This window comes from Sceloporus occidentalis, unplaced genomic scaffold (genome assembly GCF_023333645.1).
Source record: "Sceloporus occidentalis isolate IW3139 unplaced genomic scaffold, rSceOcc1.0.p SCAF_48, whole genome shotgun sequence".
NCBI classification, from domain to species: domain Eukaryota; kingdom Metazoa; phylum Chordata; class Lepidosauria; order Squamata; family Phrynosomatidae; genus Sceloporus; species Sceloporus occidentalis.
In genome coordinates, this window is record NW_028317028.1 from 4,359,147 (window position 1) to 4,381,889 (window position 22,743).

The following is a 22,743-nucleotide window of genomic DNA, read 5'->3' on the forward strand; positions in this document are numbered from 1 at the left end:
TTTTCCGTGACGTGCCTGGCACGTCAATTGTCACCAAGGGGACCTCTAAGTTAAGCATTTACATTTCAAATAAAACAAATATTTCCAAAATACATTTCAGATAACACCACAACATAAAATACACAATAATCGTTTAATTTTACTCTAAATTGCACGTATCATACAATATCTGTAACATGTCAAATCCAGGCACTCAAAAGAAACATTTAAATGTTTCAAACATTCCAACTGATAGACATACATTGCAATAATGTACGTTACCAAATGCGACCGTTAATCTGTATGGTGGGATTTTTAAAAAAATCATGTCATTAAAGACCCACTGTAAGCCAGCTGGCAGTTCCTACATTTGGTAGGTTGGCTCTTGTTCCAGTCGTTGTTCATAAGGCACATTGTAGGACCTTCCAAAACAAAATTAGGTCCAGGTGGGCAATTTTGCATTTAAATCCTGTGGATCCTATTTGTAAATTCATGCAGTGACTGGTGGCCAAGCTCTAGATACATCTTCATGAATAGCTTCTGGGACCCACTGGCAAAATTCAGTTAACAAATCTAAAAGAAAGAAAATATTTAATCTCCATTAACTTCCAGTAAAACAGATCGCTAGTTAAACTGTTTTAAAACATATTTCTAATCTGGCACTAGACAAAAAATAGGGGTGTTTCCCCTTAAAGGAGGATGGATACCCATGCTGGTCATGAGCAAAGGAAGCTAAGATTGACAATACATTGGTACCAGTCACATAAGATTTGTTTTAATACATATATATTGCTTATTTTACATAGGTTTAATTTAGCGCAGCATTGAAGCAATTCCACATAAGAAAACTGCTATAAGTAAATAAATGGGCAAAAGGACAGTTGCACCATAGACTTTGTGGGCTCCAAATATCTCATGCCACAAAAAGCCTGACAAAACAGGCTGGATACCAGTGCATAACTACTTCTAACAAGCTGCTACTTCAGAGAAGACAAACAAGGAACCCAAACTTTATGAAGAAGTTAGTTTGCATATCAGAATTATTTTAAACCGCTTGTGACCAAGGGTTTTTCCTACCATTAAGACTAGGGCTTTTTTCTTTTATTTTTACCATGTTTTTAAGCCAAGATCTCCTTTTTAGATGTATATTGTACCAGACAAATTATCTATATTTTTTTTTGCAATGTCATTAAGGATATCGCCTAACATTCCCTAGTTACAATAACACCCCACACATACTAGGTGGTCACATCGATCCCTGGCAAATAATAGGCTTAATAAAGTTTGTTTTTGTTTTCAATATAATTTCTAGTTCTAGTGGTAGGGGTACATTTTTATATATTATTTTGTATCTATGATGACAATATTTCTTAACTTACAATTTAGAACCTCCTAATTAATTCAAGAACTTACATTTTGGATTCCTTTTCCAGGCAGCCACTAAAGAAGAGTGATTGTCGCAATTTTCAGAAACCAAAGCTTTCAACAGGATTTCTGTCCTTGGCTGCAGTCTGGGCAGAAAGACAATAAAAAAAATTAAAAAAAAAATCAAGAAGTTGCCTGCATGAGGTTCATTTTAAAACAAAACACAACACTGGAATTAACAGTTTTGTGTGAGTTCTCTGGCTCTGTATTAACATCAGCCTAATAAAACTGAACTTGAAATGATAAATAGTACATCAAAACTAACATGAAAAGCTGAAATCAGATACTTCCAAGTCCAATACAAAGGCACCACCTAAAACCTATAATGTATGTATTCACATAGGGTGTTGCTACTTACTTGGCCCAGGATTTAAGCATTGTTGTTGGGTTGGATAATAAAACATTGGTGTAAGAGCGCAGCTTTTTGACCACCTTTAAAATAAATAAAATAAAAAGATAAAACAAATTTGATTAAATATTTGTAGGACAGAAATATTTATAGGACTATAAATATGTCCTATAAATGTTTGTGTATGCACAGTAATGAGAGTTGCTATAATGGATAAAGAACACCCAAGTCAGTGGCTCATTTACCTGTTTACGACTGATAAGGGTTAACAGATCGCAGACCTTTTTTAGTTTGTAACACTGTGAGAAACCACTTGGCCCTGCTCATTTTTCCTGATGTAAAGACTTAAACCTTAATCAGTCCTTGGTCTAATCTTAGACTCAGGATATTCATATGCCTAATAAAAGCAGCCTAAAATGAATTTACTGTTATGACTATTTCAGCTGGAAGGCTTTTTCACTTATCCACCTACTCAGTAAAACTTTTTTACATTTCATCTAATCGAAGGAAAGCAACAAATATAGCTGTAATGGACATTAAACAGAATGTCAAGTATGGTTTATCCCAAGGATTTACTTTAATTCTGCTTGGTATTACTCTCCTTGTGCTACCATACAGACTAGAATACACTCTCAATACGACTACCAACAAGCTGCTTTGCTAAAAGTTGCAAAGGTGCACTGCTCCACTCCTTCAGAATCCACTATGCATTATACAGGGCCAGCTGAGCCTTCCTTATAGGAGAAACTCAGAAGGTTTGATGCTTCATAATGTATAGCGAAGTCAGTGAGCTACAAAAGGGAATATTTGGCTTCAAGGCCTCATGGAGTAGCCCCACTCTAGCATAGCACAGCTAGAAGTAAAGGTTATCACATCACTCTATTATGACAGTCGGAGACCCAAAATACATTGGTGTCCTTGTTTACTGATGCACTAGGATACTTGTTCTAATAAGTTTAGCTTTTAATTATACTAAATATGGGAATATGATTTCATACCTTTCCTTCAAGTAGGAACTTTGCAAAATATTTGTAGCATTCCAGGCCTTCAGGGTAATCGACCACCACAGCAGGCAGTTGCCACCCAACGCGGTCTGCAGGAGAAAATAGGGATTTATCAGACAGGTACCAAGTAAATACGATCATATTGATTGACAATATGTTACACAGAACTGAACTAATGTGAACTTCAGAGCTAGGTGCAAATCAGGGCTCATCACATGAATGATTACTGGGTTCATGCAGCAAACTGATATAGTTTTGTGGCGTACAATGGAGCCTTATTTCAATTAGGTATGGCCAATACTAGGTAGCTCCACTCAGAAATGCAAAAGAATAAACACGTTCTAAAAAGTATCTTGTACAGCAGAATAAAAGGGATTTCTTGTATATGCGAAACATCATTTTAAGTAAATGAAGGTAGTGGTTTTGAGATAAACATGACAATAACCTAATGCCCCTAAATATGTGATAACAGTAACTCTTTGTAATCTAATAGTATTTTGAGCGATCTCCTAGCAGCTCTCTTTTTTTGCCTGCGCCGCTCTGGTTGCTATGTAAGAAGTAAAGATATTCAGGAAAGAAAATTAAAAGGTAGATAAAGCATTTAGTGCACACACAATCTGTCTCTTTCGTTGAGTGGGTACATGTATAAAATTATTTGTTTCTCCATTCTGTCAGTGACCTTGCACTCTGTTTCTCTTACACTAAGGGTACGATATTGTCCCTGGACAGAAGGTGCCTCACGCACTGCTTTTATTAACCCCTTCAATCCCCTATGGACGTAACGGTACGTCCAAAAACGCATTCCAAGAATCCCCTATGCTTCTTGCAGCATCAGGGACACATCCCTGCCGCTGCACGTGAGATCAGGCTGTCGTTTGACAGCCTGGACTCCCCCCTGACAGCAGAAGCCGGCATTGCCGGCTTTCTGCTGTCTGATCCGATGTAACAGCTTCCAGCATGAAAGCTGTTACATTTTAAACTGCCCGATCGCGCAGTTTAAAATACCCAATCGCGCGATTGGGCATTCCCTTCTGGGTTGCGTCACTACTGACGTAACCTGGAAGTTCATCCTCCGATGAGGCACAGATGCTGCGATCTCTATGCACATCTTTGAGGACCTCTAACCATTAAAAAAAAAATATATATATATATATATATATATATATATATATATATATATATATATATATATATATATAAATAAATGATAATAAAAAAAATAAATAAAAAAACCTTACATCCCATTGCCCTAGCATAACCCTCCTGCCCCCGTTCACAACCCCCAAACCAGTTAAGCCATAAGCATAAAAATTCTACAAAAAATGTACACCTTATAGTATGTTCCCTGCTGCTGGGAAAGTATGGAAAATCTATATAAATTAGGTATTTTAGAAATCAGGACACCTGAATTGATAAACTTAGAGGGGATTTTCCATTACTGTACCTAATTTTGTTAGGATTGAGAGGGAACATTTAAAAAAAATTAGGTGTTTTTTTTCTAATTTTCGCTAGTTTTTACTAAATTTCTCATTCAAAATTTTCAGCTAATCATCCCACTATGGTATCAAAAGAAAGCTCTATCTCTCCTTGAAAAAAACAATATATAGTTTACATGGGTACACTATTCAGAGGAAAAGAGAATAATCGCTGAACCAACAGCGATTATGGCAAAAATGGCAAAATTGTTCTGGGACTTGAGGTACCAAAAACCCCTGGGATTCAAGGGGTTAAATATAGGGAGAGACTTGTGCTTTTTCCAGTTATAGGGGGTATGTGTAAACATTCTAAATGGTAGCTTCAAACAGCAGCTGTGATCTCTGGAAGTTTCCTTATAAATGCAGTCATTAATCAGTGTAAATTATTTCTGTGTATATTTGGGTTTTATTGTTAAGTGCCAGTTTTGACGGTTCGAAATGTTTATAAGGAAATCACATCAAACACTTCAATACATTGGTAGAAAGAACCAAAACATTTGTCTACTTGCACACTTACAGAAGGTGCTTGGCCGGTGGCACATTACTCTGCCTGAGTCTGGGCAGTAGAATGGAGGAGGGTCCTCCAGAGGGTTTCCAAAATGACAGTACTGAGGAAGCAAGGCAGGGATCCATTCCGACTCAATGGAAGATACCCCTAAACAAAGAAATAGAAACACAATTTGATGGCAGACAAGAATCATTTGGTCCATCTAGTCTGCCTGGACATGTGAAATTTAACATATGTAACTTTGAGACCCAAAAAGAAGAACCCATAACTTGTGATTCCAATACCTTTAGTATGCAAATCTTTTTTTTGTGGCTTAAAATATACTCATACCTTTCATGTACATTTTTGAGGTTTCCAAAATTTCCTGGTAGACCACAAATTCAGGAAGCTGTCTGAACAGAGCAGAGTTTGGGTGAATGAAAACTGGATCCTCCAGAAGGGGAGTCTGGGGAAAAGAGAAATAGAATACATTTCTGGATGACACTCATGGCTTCACTTCAGAGAATTGGAATGATGGCACTCAAACTTCCTGTTTGTTAGGACCAGAACATCCATACTTAATATATTTGGGGATTATGTAAATTTCATAGACACACTTGAAAATGTATTAATACCTTATAGCCATTCCTCCACTTCTCATCAAGAAGTTCTTCTGGGCTGATCCTCCTGGCTATGTGATCTCCCAGACCAGACATGACAATCTGCCTCAGATACGTCACCTGGCTCTCTGTTGGAGGGCTCATTTTCGGATCAATGAAAAGGCGGATGCCGCTGCATAGAGAATTGACTGGAGAAAATGGAGAGACTTTTAGCAGACTCCAAATAGACATGCACAAGACTAGACCAGTTAAGAAACACGCTACCCCTCACCTGCGGTCGTCAACTGCCCTCTTAAACGTCTTATTTCCCCCATGGCTTTGTAGCGAAGCCCGTTTTGTTCACAGAATTTTGGTGTAAGTCCAGCATATTCACAAGCACCAACAGCCCCTGGAAAAAGGGAGAATACATAATATGTCAGAAGCAAGTTAGCTACTTATATGAGGGAAAACCATAAAATGCTGTATCTGACTGGCTATATTTTTATCTCTGTATGAAGTTTTTCACAAGAAAGTTTTTATTTAAACCATACTCTCCAGCACTATAGGAAAGACTGGACTTTTAGATGTACTGCTTCATGTCATCCACTGAATACTACTATAACTGAATGTCACATCGGAAGCAATATGCCCAGTACTGTCAATTGCACAAAGCCTTCCCAGAAATAAGCCTCATTCACACTCACGAAAAAAAAGCAGGCATTGGTAGGTTATTGCCACCCACGCCAATAAAGCTTCTGTGTTTTTATGGGAATAAAAGGTTCAGAGGAAAGAGGTTCACTTGCTTAACATACTAAAGAGTGCAATAAATGTGCTGCCTAAGAATGTATCTTTTTGATCATTACAGCCATGTTTGCTTAGGTGACTTCTCTTTTTTTTTTTTTTTTCAATTCTCCGTTTATTGCACGTATGATAAAATAAACACATCACAGAACAGTGGACACAAAGGCACAACATCCGACCAACATGCAAATATAATACAGGTAGAAAATATCAAACGAGGTAAGTGCAGGTCAGATATGAAGCGCGCGGAGCGACTACACCAAATGTAGCGGGGGATGCAACAATATCGTGGAAACCATGACCTCTGGTCGTCGCCGCGGTCGCCCACGGGTAACAACCACCAATAGAGATAGTATGGACGAGGCAGCAGAAGAGAATAACCAGCACCTGCAGCAAGTACTCTAGAGGGAAGCTGTCCATACGGCATGTAAACAGGAGACATTGAGAGCTAATAAAACCATATATGAAACCAAAGAAAACAAAAACCAAACAGAACAAAAATGAAGCATGTCCTCCCCAGGGTCCATCAGATAATAGGGCTATATAGGCGTCGAATAAGATTCTCCACCCTTGGAGCGACTACGGAGAGGAGCGATAACAGAACCATCGCAAGGGTCTAACAACCAAAAGTTCACATATTCCGTAATCCTAAATAGAAACTGGCAAAGGGCGTTGCTCGAGAGAAGTGACATAGGACCTCCAGTGAAACCATTTAAGCTCCACTTTATGACCCGCCCCCCTAGCGGACCACACCAACACTTCCATCTGATAGATGAATTCGACCTGGTTTACCCAGGCCATAAAAGAAGGGGGGGTGGCTGACTTCCAGTGGCGGGGGAGGACCGTATTAGCCGCATTGATCAGGTGGAATGTCAGGGATCTTTTGTAGCTAGTGAAGGAGATGTGTGTGTGGTGGAGTAACAAGGCCTCAGGGGACGCCTCGAAGTCCGGATCGGCAACCTCTCTGATCGCCGCCGTTACAGAGTCCCAGAAGGGTCCAATAGCCGGGCAGGACCACCAGATATGTAACAAGGAGCCCGGATGAATACCGCACCTCCAACAGGTAGGGGACACCTGAGGAGCAAACCTATGAATGTCCAGGGGAACCCTGTACTTAGGTGACTTCTCTGCATACGCTTATGAAAATAAGGCTTGCTGTAGAAAAGAATGTAAAATTAATTCTTGTTTTGCTTTTTCCAACATACCTAGCATAACCATGAGGTCACCCAGTTTCTGTGCAGGGCCCTGTCCTGCCCAGATCCGCTGCATTTGTACCACTCTGCCCTTCTTGCCCTTTATCTTCTCTTTCTCTTCGTCACTGACTGCAGGTCTACAACACACCACATAGTTCATAGGCACATTACATTGTACAGCACGCTACACAACAGGCACTGCTCCCCAACTGTTCTGGATGTTTACTTTCATAAGGATCTCATTACAAGAATATCGTTGAAATATTAAAAATATACAAGACTTCTAAGACAGTAGTCTCTTTAATCTAAACAGCTGCAAGCTACTAGGTCGGATTTATATATTGATATTGTACAAAACAAACACATGTAATAGCTAATAGTAACGCAATATCTTGAGATATTCGATAGATGTTTGGATACTTTATAAAAAAAAAAGGTTGCGAGAAAGTTTGTATCAATCTCTGGTCAAAGTGCGACGTTAATTTTGGATTGAATGAAAATGTATGCATTGTTTCGACCCACACTAGGTATTATTACTTACCGGTCAAGCTCGTCAAACAGCTCTCTCACCGTCATTGCAGCTACAATTGTGATAACATATGGTAAGCAGTCATGCTGTTTGCCCAGTGCAAGTATTTTTGCATATCGAGGTGCGACAGGAAAAGATGCCATGGTTTTTCCTAGAGCAGTGATGGGGCTGCTGAGTTTAGCCTTCTGCAGAGCATTTAACCTGAGGAAAAGAGAACATGCGCATTAATGTTACGACCGAAGCACTTTCAGTCACAATAAACGGTAGCAAATGTTATTTCTTATATTGGAGTGCTTGCTTCAAAAACATTATTGCACTTGATATCTAAAGATGATTTTTTCCGCAGGTCCAAATATTATGGTCGTTCAACCTCTTTATTCATATAGAATTTCCATACTTTCCCAACAGTTATAGGGAACATATTATAAAGGTGTACATAATGGACAAAACTGTTGAATTTTTACATTTGGTAAAATGGAATTGCAATTCTAAGTTTTCTTAAAGCAGACAACCCGGAGTATTTTATCAGGAGCATCTGGACAATTTTCATGCAGCTATTTGGCCACCAATCACTGCCAATAATTTCCTGCACTTTTCTCACCAACACTTTTGTGTTGCTGAGGGTTTTTCTGCCCAGGTTATGCGTTATGGCACAGAAATCCAGCCTAAATTGTTCAGCCGCATCTCCAGACTACGGAAATACCCCACATGGATAGGTTTTTGTGGTTTTCTGGACAAGTTGGAACATGCTGGTAGATTGAATCTTGCTAGGCCTATGCTATGTACAACACATGTGTGCTGTACCAAGAAATGTGGAACTGGGAAGATCTACACCTTCCTCAATTTACAACTAGAATTCCAGGAGCGCAGTGGTACCAGGAGTCCTTCCTAATACCATTTTTTGTTACATATTGTAAATCTTTTCCGAGGCTTCTGCCTGGCACCAGTGGGGAGGATTGTGCTAGGAAAATGCAAGTCAGAAAGACGTAGGACATTCTCATCTTGGAGTGGATTCCTCAAAGAGGATACCCACCTGGCTTTAAAGTTAATGCAACTTGTGGTCATGGAGGCAACTCTTGCAAGATGGCGAAGATGAACCCTATTAAGTTATACAATGCTATCTGAACGCAAGAAGTACCCTTTAGTCAAATAGTCACCAATATCCAGCTGCCATATAGAAAAGGCTAAACAGTAAAAGGGAAAGTTATCAGCCTGTCAACCTGTCAAGTAAGAATAATTGTGCAGTATTCTAAAATGTCTGGTAGCAACCAAACCTGCACCAGTTTAGAGGACTATGATGTGTAATGAAAAGGATGGGTGCTAAAAGTGTCTAATATTTCATTTCAGGACAAAGCAGATACCTTTGCCAAATGTACAAAGCTAGGGACCATTACGTTTTTCCAATTACTTTTAGCACTATTTGTTCAAACATACCTGCCAACTTTGGGGGGCTGCTGCAGTGCTCCTAGGGATATCAATAATTCCTCAGCAGCTATAAGGGCACCACTAGAGGGTGGGGTGGGAAAAGGGAAGTTTACCACCTAAACACACACACAAAAAAAAAAAAAAGCATTTTCATTAGATACGATAAGCCTGAACTGATCTTTTTAGTTTTACACATGTGTTTCTAAACAGCTCAGATAGGTCTATTGACTAAAGGGAAACACTCTCCCTTAGACATCACACCTGATCACTTGTGTAATCATAACATGTTTATCCCAAATCACAGATGTATTTTATACCTATACTGTTCCCAGAGTGTACTAACAAAACATATGCAAATACATGTATTGTTCCTACTTAACATAAAGAATACTATTGTAACATCATGGAACCCTCCTAAAGCACCTTCTCAATGTTCAGATCTTTCATCTGAAGAACCAAGTCATCAACTGGCCGTCTGGTTATTTCAGGGACAGAGAACTCTTCAAAATCGTTGAACACAGCAGAAGAATAGAGCCTGATGTAGAAGAAATGTAAAAATCCAGAGAGAAAAAAGGTAAAACAGATTATTGAGACTATTTTAAATTAAAGTGGCTGATGGTACTCCGACTTTTATACTGGTGATAGTGCATCTTTCTTTATTTCCTATCCCCACACCTTATGTTCCAGTTGTGCAACAGTCCCCACGGACTGTAATCTTATTGGGTAATCTCTGTTAAATCCTATAGTGCACTTTAAATATCAAATTACATTACACAAATAAGAGAAACCTGTATTTTGTTTTCTTAAAAACCAGACCTATCACTAAAAGAAACATAAGACAGTTTAAAAGATATTTACAAGGAACAATTTCCGGGGAACCGTAAGGAAACTTGCTACACTTTGGGCATTGAGTGAAATCTCTTGCAATTTCCGTTGTTACTGCACCAATTAAAAACAGTTTCTAAGCTTTAAGATGTTGTTACACGAAAATCTGGCCATTAAGGGCCAGGCGCAAGCTGGAAAACACCATATTTTCTGTAAAAATAGATAGGAAGCAAAATGTTCTATTGAAAGCATGTTTTTTTTTTAGCATGCCATATGGAACTTTCAACATAACATATAGGCAAATGTGTATGTTCTACCCAACGTTTTCTCTAGATGGCACGTGCACTATAAGGTTATAGCAACACAATTAGAAATGGGACTATTGTATCAAATTAGCATGAAGAGTAGGGACACAATTACTACTCACAAACACTTCCTGCTGGTACAATTTTGTATTCATTTGCATTTATAAGCTGAAGGCCAGCATCTCATAGATTGGTAGAAGAGTGTAGGAAGACTCACTACATGTCTTGGTTCAATCAACTTCAAATGGCAACAAACAATCTCCAGCTTTTGTCAGGGACAAACCGGAGTCACATGTAATATAGTGATATAGTACGTTGAAGAAGAAGAAAAAAAAAAAAAGGACTTCAATCCATGAAGTTCAACCTTTCACACATACCTACTTCCAAAGTTGATAAAAAAAAAAAAAAGGCAAAAAACCTACTTGGGACAATTACCAATTATGCCACAACTGGGGGAAAAAATCTTCTTGATTCCATAGCTTAGTTATTATCAATTTAAATAAAGGTAGTTAAAAAACACAACATGAAAGAAGGACCAGGACTGGAGCTTGTAATATAGCCCCTACTTACTTATGGTACTTTTATACAAAATTCCTAGCAATAGCGGCTTTCGAGCGCCTTGTTTATAAGCTTATGTAGCCAATACTGACAGCAAAAAAAACCATCCTGTTGTCTTTGCCTCAAACAAGTTGGTAACAATAAATACCGTATTGGCTCGAATATAAGCGGCACTTTTCCCCCCCACTTTAAGTCTTTAAAGTGGGGGTGCGGCCTATATTCGGGGTCTAGCGCCTATATCCGAGCCAATACGATAACTTAAATCTAAACATTATTGAAAGTCCACAGTCAAAAATCTCCTCCAAATGGGTTACCCATTACAGAGTCTACATACACCTTCAGGACTTATATCAACACTATAGAGGATAAAGGCATTAAAAAATGCCCACTTTTTACTTCCATGTGCAGTGTACACCCACCGGTAGCAGTGCCCAGGCTCAGTACGACCTGCTCTCCCTGCTCTCTGATTGGCTGAGGCTTGAGAAATCCAGTCCACTCGGAAGGAAGAAACACCAGTGACTTTATCGTAAAATCTCTTCTTCACTTTTCCACAGTCGACCACATATTTTATTCCTGGTATCGTGAGGGAAGTTTCTGCTACATTGGTGGCCACAACACACAGTCTTGTGCCACTGGGTGTGGGGCGGAACACCTGTGAAGGATACATTATTCATGAGACTAACACAGATCCTGTTTCAAAAAAACAAAACTTGAAAATGCTCTACAAAAGCAGAAAAACTTCAAGCCTGAGAGCAACATTGGTGCTGTAATTCAGCTATAAACCTGTTAGTTATTAGCGATTGAAAAATCATCATCAGTTGGTACAATACCTTTGCTTGTTTTTCTGGGGCTAACAGAGAATAGAGCGGCAGTACAAACAGCGGGAGAGAGGAGTCTGGTTTCTGATCTAGAACAAAGGTTGAGCACAAATCAATGACAATGGAAACACAACTGAATTGTATAATTACCAAAGGTATAATGAGGACATTTAGAAGAATAAAAAACTACCTTCATTAGATGCATCACCTCCTAAATCCAGGTCAAGGTCAGACCCCCCCTCACCATCTTCCTCCTCATCGCCAGCCTCCCTGTCTTCATCTCCTTCATCCAATGGCATGGCTGAATAGTTTTCTAGCTCAATCTTTGGTAGATCCTGAACAAACAAAATACTACAATGCTACTCCATTTCCCAGGGGGCATTCATAAAATGCACATTTGTATTATACTAAATGCTATTTTACAGCACACCTCACATAAATCACTTGCTACACATGAACGATACTGTAACATCATTCAGAATCAGAAAGAAAAACGACTTAAAAACGTACCACTTGCTTGCGCTTTTTTGACTTCTTAAATTTTTTGATTGCCTCCTGGGAATCTTCATCCTCTTCTAAAACAATAAATACAATTCTGCGTTACAAGTAACTGTAGTTGAGTTGCCGCTTTCCTGCTTCATAAACACTTGATGAATATGTGTCACATTTACACTGCTTTTAACACATAGATAAATATATAGATTTATTTTTTTTATTTGCCAGAATGAGGGGAAAAAAAAAAAAAAAAAAAAAAAAAAGGTAGTTACCAGTCAATACAAATAAAAAAAAATAAAATATTTTAGTATATTTCTGGAATAGTTATTCATTCTCTTCTGAATTCATTATAAAAACTAAATTACAATTCATACTTATTAATGGAGCTTGAAGATCTTTCCTTAATTTATGTTAAAGCTTTTGAATATGTTACTCAAAATATACAGAAAACACAAAGAGGTTGTGATCACACATTCATATAATCACAAGTCCATGTTTCACATATACCATTTTACTAAGATTTTCTTTCCAAAATCACATTCAAAATCCTGTTTACATAAAAGTCATGTGGGGGGGAGGTTTAAAAAAAAAAGAAGTGTTGGGGACAAATGACCTGCATCGTCTACACTGCCAGAAGCACTTTTCTACCCACTATGCAACAGGTAATTGTAGTAAAAACAAATCTCTCGTGTATCTCACCTTCCTGGACATTTTTCCCATGGTATGGAAAGGCTCTCCTTAACCTTCTACAGAGGGAATGTACTTCAGCCTGCCCTGTTAGAAAAACCAAGACCCCTCCTAGAGGAAAAAAAGGGAACAAAAAGCTATATTGATAAATAAGGATCGCAACTAAAATGGATTATTTATAATAATAAAAAAAATGCATATATTATGATAAATTGCAATCCCAGCATATCACTAACAGAGCCGCCAATGTAAATTAAACTGTCCTTTCATAGCCACGCTCATCTCTAATGACTAGAAGGCAGATGCTCTGTTGTACAGCTGTTGTACTATGTGACATACAGATAGCGGACCATTTAACATTAATCTTAAGTATACTACACAAACTAATGAAACTATTCAATAACGCACAAATCACTCATCTTGAAGAGATATTTTATAGAAACTCATACCCACCACATATTGAGTATTTCAATTTCCAAAGGAGCAATATGTGGAAGGTATTGCTTTTACTAATATATATATATATATATATATATATATATATATATATATATATATATATATATATATATATATATATATATATATATATAATCTCACTAGTTAACTTATTTGTAAAAGTAATGAATAATGATAATTTAAACAAACTCTGCTAAAGCGATCTGAAAGAGTAAAGAATTTTTACCTGGCGGAAGCATCCTGTGGATTTTGCAGACTTTCCGGAAGCATTCTCCAGCATAGTCATCCACCGGCGTGCGCTTGTTAAAATGTATTGTAACCGGAAACTGCCTAGAATCCACCTGCGAGCAATAATGAAAACGAATGTTCTGGCACCTGCATGAAATCTAGTAGCTACGACAGCCTCCAACCCATGGATACTACACGTGAAATCTAGAACGCAAAAGTGCACATCGGCAGGTTTGCGTTCCACATTAGAACACGGCGTGCAACCACTAGGTGGTAAATAAAGCCCACTGTTTCCATATCACATTTAAACTCCAGACATGTAACCTTGGTTTTCGATCGTAGCAAATGTTTTACACCCCTCCCATGCACATCCAATTCTTCACACAAACTATTCAAAAGAGAGACTAACACCAGTAATTGTCTATCTAAGATAATCTGGTATCCAGGATATGCCTACCTTGATAACAGGAGGAGGGTTGGGGAAAAGCCGCTTGTTTTCTGTAAAATCCTCAATTCGTAGTGTAGCAGACATAATGATTAACTTTAACGGGTTTCCCTTCTGTGCGAAGAATGATTAGAATGTTTTACGTTATTACATGTAATGTTTCTTATACTCTGGTACAATCTAGCAAAACTCCTGCACGGTGTTGTAGACTGGGGTCTAACCAGGATACTTCACTAATATTTTAAATGGTAAAAGCAAACAAACATACATTGTTGGATTTCTTATGAATGTATGGGACAGGCTCAGCTCAAAAGGAAAACATCTAATTTGTATTAAAAACGAGTAGTGCTGCTAAATTTCATCACACATTTATGACACGTTTAGTAGTAATTTTCACAACCTTTTGCCGAAGTGGGACTATACGGGACAGCAATCCAATCAGAATGTCAGTGTACACACTTCTTTCGTGTGCTTCATCGATGAGGATTACTTTGTATTTATTAAGCAAGAAATCCTATAAAACAAAGGGGGAAAAAGAGTTTAGTGACGTCAGGAGATAGCAGTTGGCTAAGCAACCAAGTAGCATTTTGTGTGTTAAAGCTCCTAGGGTTTTCAAAAGTGAAACCCAACTTGTTTGGCTTTCCCCAGTAAATTAGCAAGGCATGTGAGCCAATTTAAGTTAATACACATGGTCAGGCCTGGACTGGGACAAAAAATAGGCCCGGGCATTTAAGCCTGAGCAGCCCATTTTTATTTATTTTTTGTTAAAGTCCACCCTTTATGTACCATCTTTGCATTTACTCATTCACACAAATCATTAACACATTCATTAATGCAGTTTCACAAATCATTCAAGCAATTCATCCACACATGAATTCATTCTCATAGGCATTCACACTACCCCTCTCCCCATCTTATCTGCCCCTTCTCACTATGTCCCCCCCCTTCTCAATATATACCCCCCTATCACTATCTATCCCCTCTCCCCATTTCTCACTATCTAACCTCTCTGCCCCTTCTCACTGCACCCCCCCTCCCCTCACCCTACTTACCTTGTTGCCAGAGCAAGCAGCAACTGCGACTGAGCCCATGGCAGGGCCGGATTGACTCAGGGGCTGATGGAGCTGCAGCTCCAGGCCCCTACCTTAAAATAGGCCCAGTCAGGACCGGACTGACTGGGCCTATGCGGCCTCTACGGCCGCATTAACGTAGGGCCTCTTAAGCCCGCCGCAACTACGACCGGGTCCGCCACTCTAAGAGGCCGGGAAGCCCCCACCAGGGCCGGCCTTAAGGGTCTGTGGCCGCACAGGGCTTAAATTAAAACATTTTTTTTTTTTTACTTTATTTAAACATCCTCCATGTTAAATAAAGTTAACAAAAACTTTATTTAACATGGAGGATGTTAAATAAAGTAAAAAAAAAAAAACCAAAAAAAACCCCCAGATGTTTTAATTTAAACCCTGTGCGGCCGCACACCCGTAAGGCCGGCCCGAGTGGGGGCTTCCCAGCCCCTTAGAGTGGCGGACCCGGGCGCAGTTGCGGCGGGCTTAAGAGGCAGGTGCCCCTTATGCCCTGCGTTAATGCAGCCGTAGAGTCCTGACTGGGCCTATTTTAAGGTAGGGGCCTGGAGCTGCAGCTCCTTCAGCCCCTAAGTTAAGCCGGCCCTGCCGTGGCCCGGCCCCCCGGGCAAATGCCTGGTGTGCCCGATGGCCAGTCCGGGCCTGCACATGGTCGTCTGTAATACCGTATTGGCTCGGATATAGGCCGCCCCCGTATATAGGCCGCACCCTAAAAGTTTGGTGCTTTTTTAAAGAAAAAGTTTTTTTCTTTAAAAAAGCACCAAAAAAACATGCTGCCACTCTGTCCTCCCTCCCCGAGATATGCTACCACTGTCCTCCCTGCCCGAGATATGCTGCCACTGTCCTCCTCCCCCCCGAGATACGCTGCCACTGTCCTCCTCCCTGCCCGAGATATGCTGCCACTGTCCTCCTCACTTACCGGAGCAGACTCCCGGGTGTCTTGCGGGGCCGGCGGGGGACATCTACGCAATACACGTATAAAACTTCCGGTGCCGGCACTGCATGTGCTGGCACCGGAAGTTGTATACGCGTATTGCGTAGATGTCCCCCGCCGGCCCCGCAAGACACCCAGGAGTCTGCTCCGGTAAGTCGGGGGGGGGGCAGAGGTAAAACGCATCGCACTTAGACAACCTCCCGTGCTGGCACCCCCCCCGTGGGAAGTGCTGGCAGGGGAGGCTGTCTGAGCATATCGGGGAGTAGGATGCAGGTCCCCTGCACCGCTGCGGGGGATCTGTATCCAAACCCCGCTGCCTGCCCGGCGCCCGGGACTGCATGTCCCGGGTGTCGCGCGCTAGACCCCGAATATAGGCCGCACCCCCACTTTAAAAACTTAAAGTTGGGGAAAAAAGTGCGGCCTATATTCGAGCCAATACGGTATTTCTTAGAAATCTTGTTAACAATACTTGCCTTCTGAATTTCTTTTAACAACACACCATCTGTCATGAACTTCAGCTTGGTTTCATCAGAAACGTTTCCTTCATATCGGATTTGATATGAGACTACCCTAGACATGGAGTACAGGAAAAGTTAGTTAAAGATGTTTTACTAGACTGCACATAAATAAGTTAGATGAATAATATATATATATTGCATTCAACCTAAGAAAGAGACATCTAAGTTCCAGAAAGCTTATGGCCCATTTTCTCTTGGGCTAACATGGCTATATATATTTTCCTTATAAAAAAAATACAGTAATAAATATATACCTGTCGGACAGATTCATTTCCAGAGCCACTCTCTGTGACATAGCAACAGCTGCTACACGGCGTGGTTCCGTTATTCCAATAATGTCACCTTTACTACATAAAAATAACAAAACAAATCCGTTTAGACTGTTAATAAAATGTATAAGATACAAAAGATATTGTTCCCTGGAAGCTGGAACGTGATTGATTTATGGAAACGAGGACAAAGTATTTCATGAGTTTTGAAAAGTAATAGATGAATTAAAGAGTTCAAAAGCTTCTATAATATAAAACCCAAACACATCTTAGCCTGCACAAAGAACCAAAGTTAACTATTCTGCCCTATGTGAAGCAAGCAAATTCAAACAAATGTAGTCATCAACAAACTGCGTATTAAAAAACCAACATTCAACCATGCTAAACATGAACAAAGTAGGATCCAAGTGGTGGAGGGATTTTGCAGACTTCATAGAAGAGAAATGAGTGCTTTTGGCGAATATCCACGTTAAGAAGAATATGCCCACATAAGCTTTACATTTCATAGAATTAAGTTAGGGCTGGTAAAACTGTAGATGCTAGACAGTTATGTACTAAAGAGAAATACAAGCCAAAAATTACTATTAGAGCTTAATTAACCAACATACCTTCCATAGCCAGCTTCATATAGAAACTGCGGAACCTGTGTAGTTTTCCCACTGCCAGTTTCTCCACACAGCACTACAACTGGTTTCTCCTTAATGGCTTCCATTATGACCTGTTCTTCAGCTAGGATTGGAAGTTTCAGTCTAGCCTCCTAAATGTATATTAAGAGTAAAAATAAAGCCCTTAATGAATTCTAATAGTGTTTCAACAGAATTACCTGAACGCAGTCTTCTTATAAGCAGAATCGTACATAACATAAGGAATGAGTTTGAGCCGGCTCAGCTATTTCCATTACACCCAACGACTCACGAGGCCCCAGGCATTGTACTCGAGCCCATAGCAGTTTGCCCAGATACATAAAAAATGGCACACTAAAGCATAATTTCCTGACAGCCTCCCATTATGGTTACCCAAGTAGACAAAATGACAACAGCTAAAGACTATAGGACTAAACACAAACCTGAATTTCAGGAGTTCTGTCTACAGGGACAAATATAGCTGGTTCAGAGGATGGCGTCTCTGAAGACTTTTGCCTGGACTTGTCTTGTTTTGGCTTCTCTTTAGACTCTGGCTGAAGGTTCTGTGAAGTACTTGAGATGTCAGGCTGCACTGCGGTGCTGTCAACTTCAACTTCTTCCCCTTTTTCCAGGGGATCTTCACCATCTTCACTAGAACCGTCAGAAGAGGTTTCATCCTCTGATTCTTGCTCATTTTCTTCTTCTGACTTATGTCTGCGTCTTTTGTTGACACCACTGATACTGCTGATCCGACCTAATGCTGTGCCACCAACCTCATCTACAGTTCTAAAAACATAAACGATTGGCATAATCATATATTAGTACTTCCAAACCTCAATAGTATAAAAACAAGAATAACTGAAGAAACTAAACAAAATGTATTGCAAATGCAAACTTCACATTTAAAAGGTACATTTAAATGTAATCTTCAGATTAACGGTTTCTTTTTTTTCATGCAAACGTATAGAGGGATTATCTTTTCCTTCCCTAACTCAAGCTATTTGCCTTGTGGGAGACAGATTCACTTGCATGCCCGGTAAGCATGCAAATTAGAAAGTGCAGAGGGGGCATTTAACGGGTAACAAGTACACTGTCTGTATCATTATCTCATCTGTAAACCTTTCCCTCATTGTAAAATGAGTGAACATGCCATACTGCTAGTTCTGACATACTGCACAAAGAAGCAAGAAACTGTTGTAAAACTTAGTTTCTTATAAGCTGCCTATTACTATAATTTTTATTTTTTTTTTTATTTTTTATTTTTTTTAGACAGAGGAAACCATTTACTGACAATGAGTCAATTGAACCCAATCCAATAATGTAAAACCTCTTAAATACAAAGAGACGGAATCTTACCGTTTAGCACTGTACAAGCGATCGCCTGTACCCAATTTGGACGTGGTGTATAACAGACTCAGCTCCTTCTCTGATGCCTGAACCTCGCTCAGTTTACTGAGAATATCCGCTCGCTGATAACAGAAAATTACAAGTGGTATCATGACTGCTTTCATTTATTATACAGATCGACTACTCAACTAATAAAACGGCAGAATAAATAGATAAACAACATTACACAGGACACGACAAGAATGGCGTCTTGACTGTGTTAATAGAACTTTTTTCAGAATAAAAAACAGAACAGAAAAAATCTTAAATAGATTAGACAATCATGTTCCAGATCCTGCCCAAACAGAATATACCTCCATTACGACTAAAATGAAGAAAAGGGAATTAACAAGCATAGTTTTTATTTTATTTTTTTACACCACTTTTTATAAGCAGTTTTAGAATATTGTGTAATTTTTGTATGTTTTTAGAAGATATGTTTCAACAGCTGTCCAATGGTCTTTTGCATGTATTTAGGTTTTATCATACTGCCTTGTTAAACAACCGAATGCCTGCCGAAGGACTTCATTAGCATAGCAGGACATCATGAGATTAGTGTGGCGTTTGAGAATATAAAGCAAAACATCACTTGATGGCCTACAAAGGTAAGCTCCAGATCAGCAAAAAACAAAGTGTACTAGAACAATGTAAAATAAAATCCTAGATATATTCTAGGCAAAGCTGTAATACGGAATGCAACATTGTATTCAAAATGTAAAGGAATATTATTTTTTTTTAATATGACTTTATAAAATGTTTATTATACCTTATTTTTCTTCTCCTTTTGCTCCAGAATTTTCTGGAGGACTTTCTTCTGCTTTCGGCTAAGCTGCTTTTTTGCAGGGTCGCTCTCGTTGATTTTCTTCCGTTTGGATTTTTTAGCTGGTAAAACTAAAGCATTGCTTTCATCCACTCCTTTCAACTGATCGGCACCTAAAAGAGAATTAGTGTTTAAAAAGATAGCAATATGTGCCATTTAATAAAAAAAAATCGAAGACTAAGTCTCAAAGATGGCAAGATGGTTTGGATTCAACTTCCTTGCTTTATTATTCATTCTTAAGGGATAGCACTTGTAGGACTGAGCTGGCCCTGTATAATGTATAACTCAACTATCACACATGCCACTGAAGAACATCCTGTCAGTCCTTCATAATGAATAGTGTCAACTCTCCCTTTAGTGAATATCAAAACAGATCTATGGCTAAGGGATGTGACATATAATGAATATACTTACCACATATTAAAAGAAAAGCTCTAACTTCTTGAAAGACATGGGCTGGGTTAGACAAAGACATTTGCTTGGGTAAAAATAGATTTTAAATGCTAAGTGGCAAGTGAAAACTATGGGCTCTGGGGCAGTTGGTAGCTATGCATTGCTTTAGTTGCCCCATCACTATGACTGTTATATAGTAACGTTACCTTCAATCTCCACCTGCACATCTTGATGGGTTTCTGATGACTTGTCTTCTGTGGTCTTCACTTGCTGTCTCGCTTTCCAGTTATGCCCTTTTCTCAATTTACCCATTCTAAGGCTTCCTTCAATGATCCACAATCAAATCAAGAAGACCTGGTTAACGACTGGACGTAAATATATGTCACATCTAAAAACGTTCAAAGTAAACGCGGAATCCAGAAAGCAATCATTTATGCTCCAACTTCTACACTATATCGACAGCCCCTTGCTCAAAAGGTATCGTGTAAGCATGGAACGCACGTTGCCTTTGACCCGGAAGACGAACGGTGGAAGTGACGTATGGATGCCATGGCAACTGATGCACATTATTAGGAAGCGAATGCCGAGTAGTAAGAAATCAACCGCAGCAGCCATTTTGCCGGAGACTCTTCTAAAATGATAATGCCTTGTGGTCTCCGTGTAAATGGCTGTCGCTACACCACTACTCACTAATACATTTACTATATACCGAAAGAGTAAACCTGACAGACCGCCTACTACAAGCACCCAGAAGACTGTTAACGTATTGTTTGCTGTACATTGCTGTATAAAAGCCCTGGCCTTTATGATAAGAATATATGGTTGGTGTATTTATGATTCTGTAGGACCGCATGTAATGAGGTCAGTAGAGTGATATAAAGTCGCGATATGGAAAACCCATCCTCCGTTTTATGAGTGTAATGCTGGATCTGGATATTGTACGGAGCACAAAGGGTGGGAAACGTTATGAACTTTGGAAGACAGCTAGTTCTAGCTTCTTGAGGGCGATTCACGATGTAAAGTGTGGGACATTTCTGCCCACTCCTTGCTAATGTTTGTGCTACTTCTGCTTTTAAGGTGGAAGTTTCAGGACAGTTTCCATGTTTTTATGCTGGGTTCTGTACAGAGTCATGGGACCATAACAAGAAGGTACTAAAAATGACCTGGGCACCCTACTTTTGCTTAATATGTGTAAGCGCTATCAATATGTTGCAAGCAAATTACAGGATTATTTGATATTCATAATGTGCCAAACAAAAATGCCAAGTGGAGGAATAAATCTTAGCAAAAACATACTATTGGTTTATACAGAGACAATTCTATGTCTAGTTATGAATTTTGTGCTTAGATTTTATTAGGGCAATGTCCAAATACAGGCCTCTGGAGCAAGGTAGAGCTTGGGACAGACAAAATCAAATCTTAAAACTCACCAGCACACCTGGAAACTCTCGGGGTTTGACCTGGATATCTCCGGGTGAAACCTCCGGGCCGCTCCCCTTTAAATGGGGCTGTTTCCTGCTGACCAGTCAATTTCAAGAGACCTTTCTACTGTCACAGCAGCTGAGTGTTCATCAGGACCCTGTACGGTGCTTCCCACGCTGCTCCTCACCATGTGACTTATCCGCCATCCACCTGTGTAAGGATGTGCTGGTGCTCCCAGTGTTCACCACTCACAACCAATGTTCCATCTAATTTTTCTTAGTTGGCATGCGCAGACAATTTCTCTTGTGCAAAAATTTTCACAGAGCAAAAATTTTGTACGCACAATATCCGCGCCGCATAAAGTTTCAAAACAAATATAATTTTTTTCTTTTTTTGGGAAAAACTGTTGTGCGCACAATTTTTGGACGTGTGCGCTCTCTAAAAAAGCTATGTGCGCGCGCACAAGCGCACAGTTTAGAGGAAACACTGCTCACAACCAACAGCATATCCCCCCCCCCTCACTGGATGCACCGAAACATTCACCAGTATGTTTGGCATATTTATTTCTTTAAACTTTTGGTCCAGACTTAAAAAATGAACCAGTTAGTCAGCAACTTGGCCACAGGGCCATTGTGGCACGAGTTCCATAGGTTTGCCATCGCTGGGTTATAGAATGCGGCAGTGCTTAAAGGGACACTCCTGTTATCATATGCACTTTAACACATGTGATAGTTGTGTTCGTCCTTTACATTTCCATTGTGCTCCTGGTAATGCATGGGGGGATTCTGCAGAATCTTCCCATATGCATTCACCCTTCTCCCAACTATTCTGCAGTCAGCTCCAGTGCTCGCTCAGTGAATGCTGCAGGCAGGTGTGCATGTACATGTACCCATTGACTTAAATGGGACCCCTTTCCTGCCACTGATTGGCTGCTTCAAAGAGCCATTCAGTGGCAAGAAATGTCAGACTAAGGAGGCTGTCTGGAGGACTGCTGTTTCTAAAAAAAAAAAAAAAAGAAGAAACATCCTGGTGCTTAAGGGGTTAATGGGAGTGTCAGTGGCACTAAACTGTCCCTTAAAAGGTATATGTTGATGTATGTTTGTTATGTGTGCTGCGTAATTTGTTGGTGCTTAATAAATAACAAGTAATTATAAATAATAATAATAGTGCAGGGTTAGACAGATCTGATACTCCCTCTGATGAACTACCATAG

At 39.6% G+C, this 22,743-nt stretch overlaps 1 protein-coding gene across 1 annotated transcript; it reads right to left on the reverse strand.

Annotated features, from left to right (window-relative positions):
- Positions 1 to 469: 469 nt before the first annotated feature.
- On the reverse strand, positions 470 to 20,420 carry DHX37 (DEAH-box helicase 37). Its single transcript, XM_089491038.1, has 27 exons — positions 20,315 to 20,420; positions 19,662 to 19,828; positions 18,866 to 18,978; positions 17,953 to 18,295; positions 17,495 to 17,643; positions 16,872 to 16,964; positions 16,573 to 16,669; positions 14,487 to 14,600; positions 14,099 to 14,200; positions 13,640 to 13,754; positions 12,967 to 13,065; positions 12,286 to 12,344; positions 11,960 to 12,107; positions 11,785 to 11,861; positions 11,374 to 11,606; positions 9,690 to 9,801; positions 9,276 to 9,382; positions 7,854 to 8,042; positions 7,325 to 7,449; positions 5,611 to 5,727; positions 5,355 to 5,527; positions 5,071 to 5,185; positions 4,750 to 4,887; positions 2,752 to 2,846; positions 1,763 to 1,836; positions 1,393 to 1,490; positions 470 to 552 (listed from the first exon to the last, which is right to left on the reverse strand). The coding sequence occupies exons 1-27, from the start codon at positions 20,418 to 20,420 to the stop codon at positions 470 to 472; spliced, it is 3,441 nt and encodes a 1,146-aa protein (XP_089347164.1).
- Between the last annotated feature and the right edge of the window lie 2,323 nt (positions 20,421 to 22,743).

Bases quoted from the DNA above. Each gene is read 5' to 3' on its own strand.
- DHX37 (XM_089491038.1), bottom strand. From the start codon at position 20,420: ATGGGTAAATTGAGAAAAGGGCATAACTGGAAAGCGAGACAGCAAGTG. The intron at 13,066-13,639 runs GTAAAAATTCTT...TTTTTCCTCTAG, and splicing joins CCACAGGATGCTTCCGCCAG to GAGGGGTCTTGGTTTTTCTA. The intron at 5,186-5,354 runs GTATTAATACAT...TCTTTTCCCCAG, and splicing joins AGTGGAGGAATGGCTATAAG to ACTCCCCTTCTGGAGGATCC.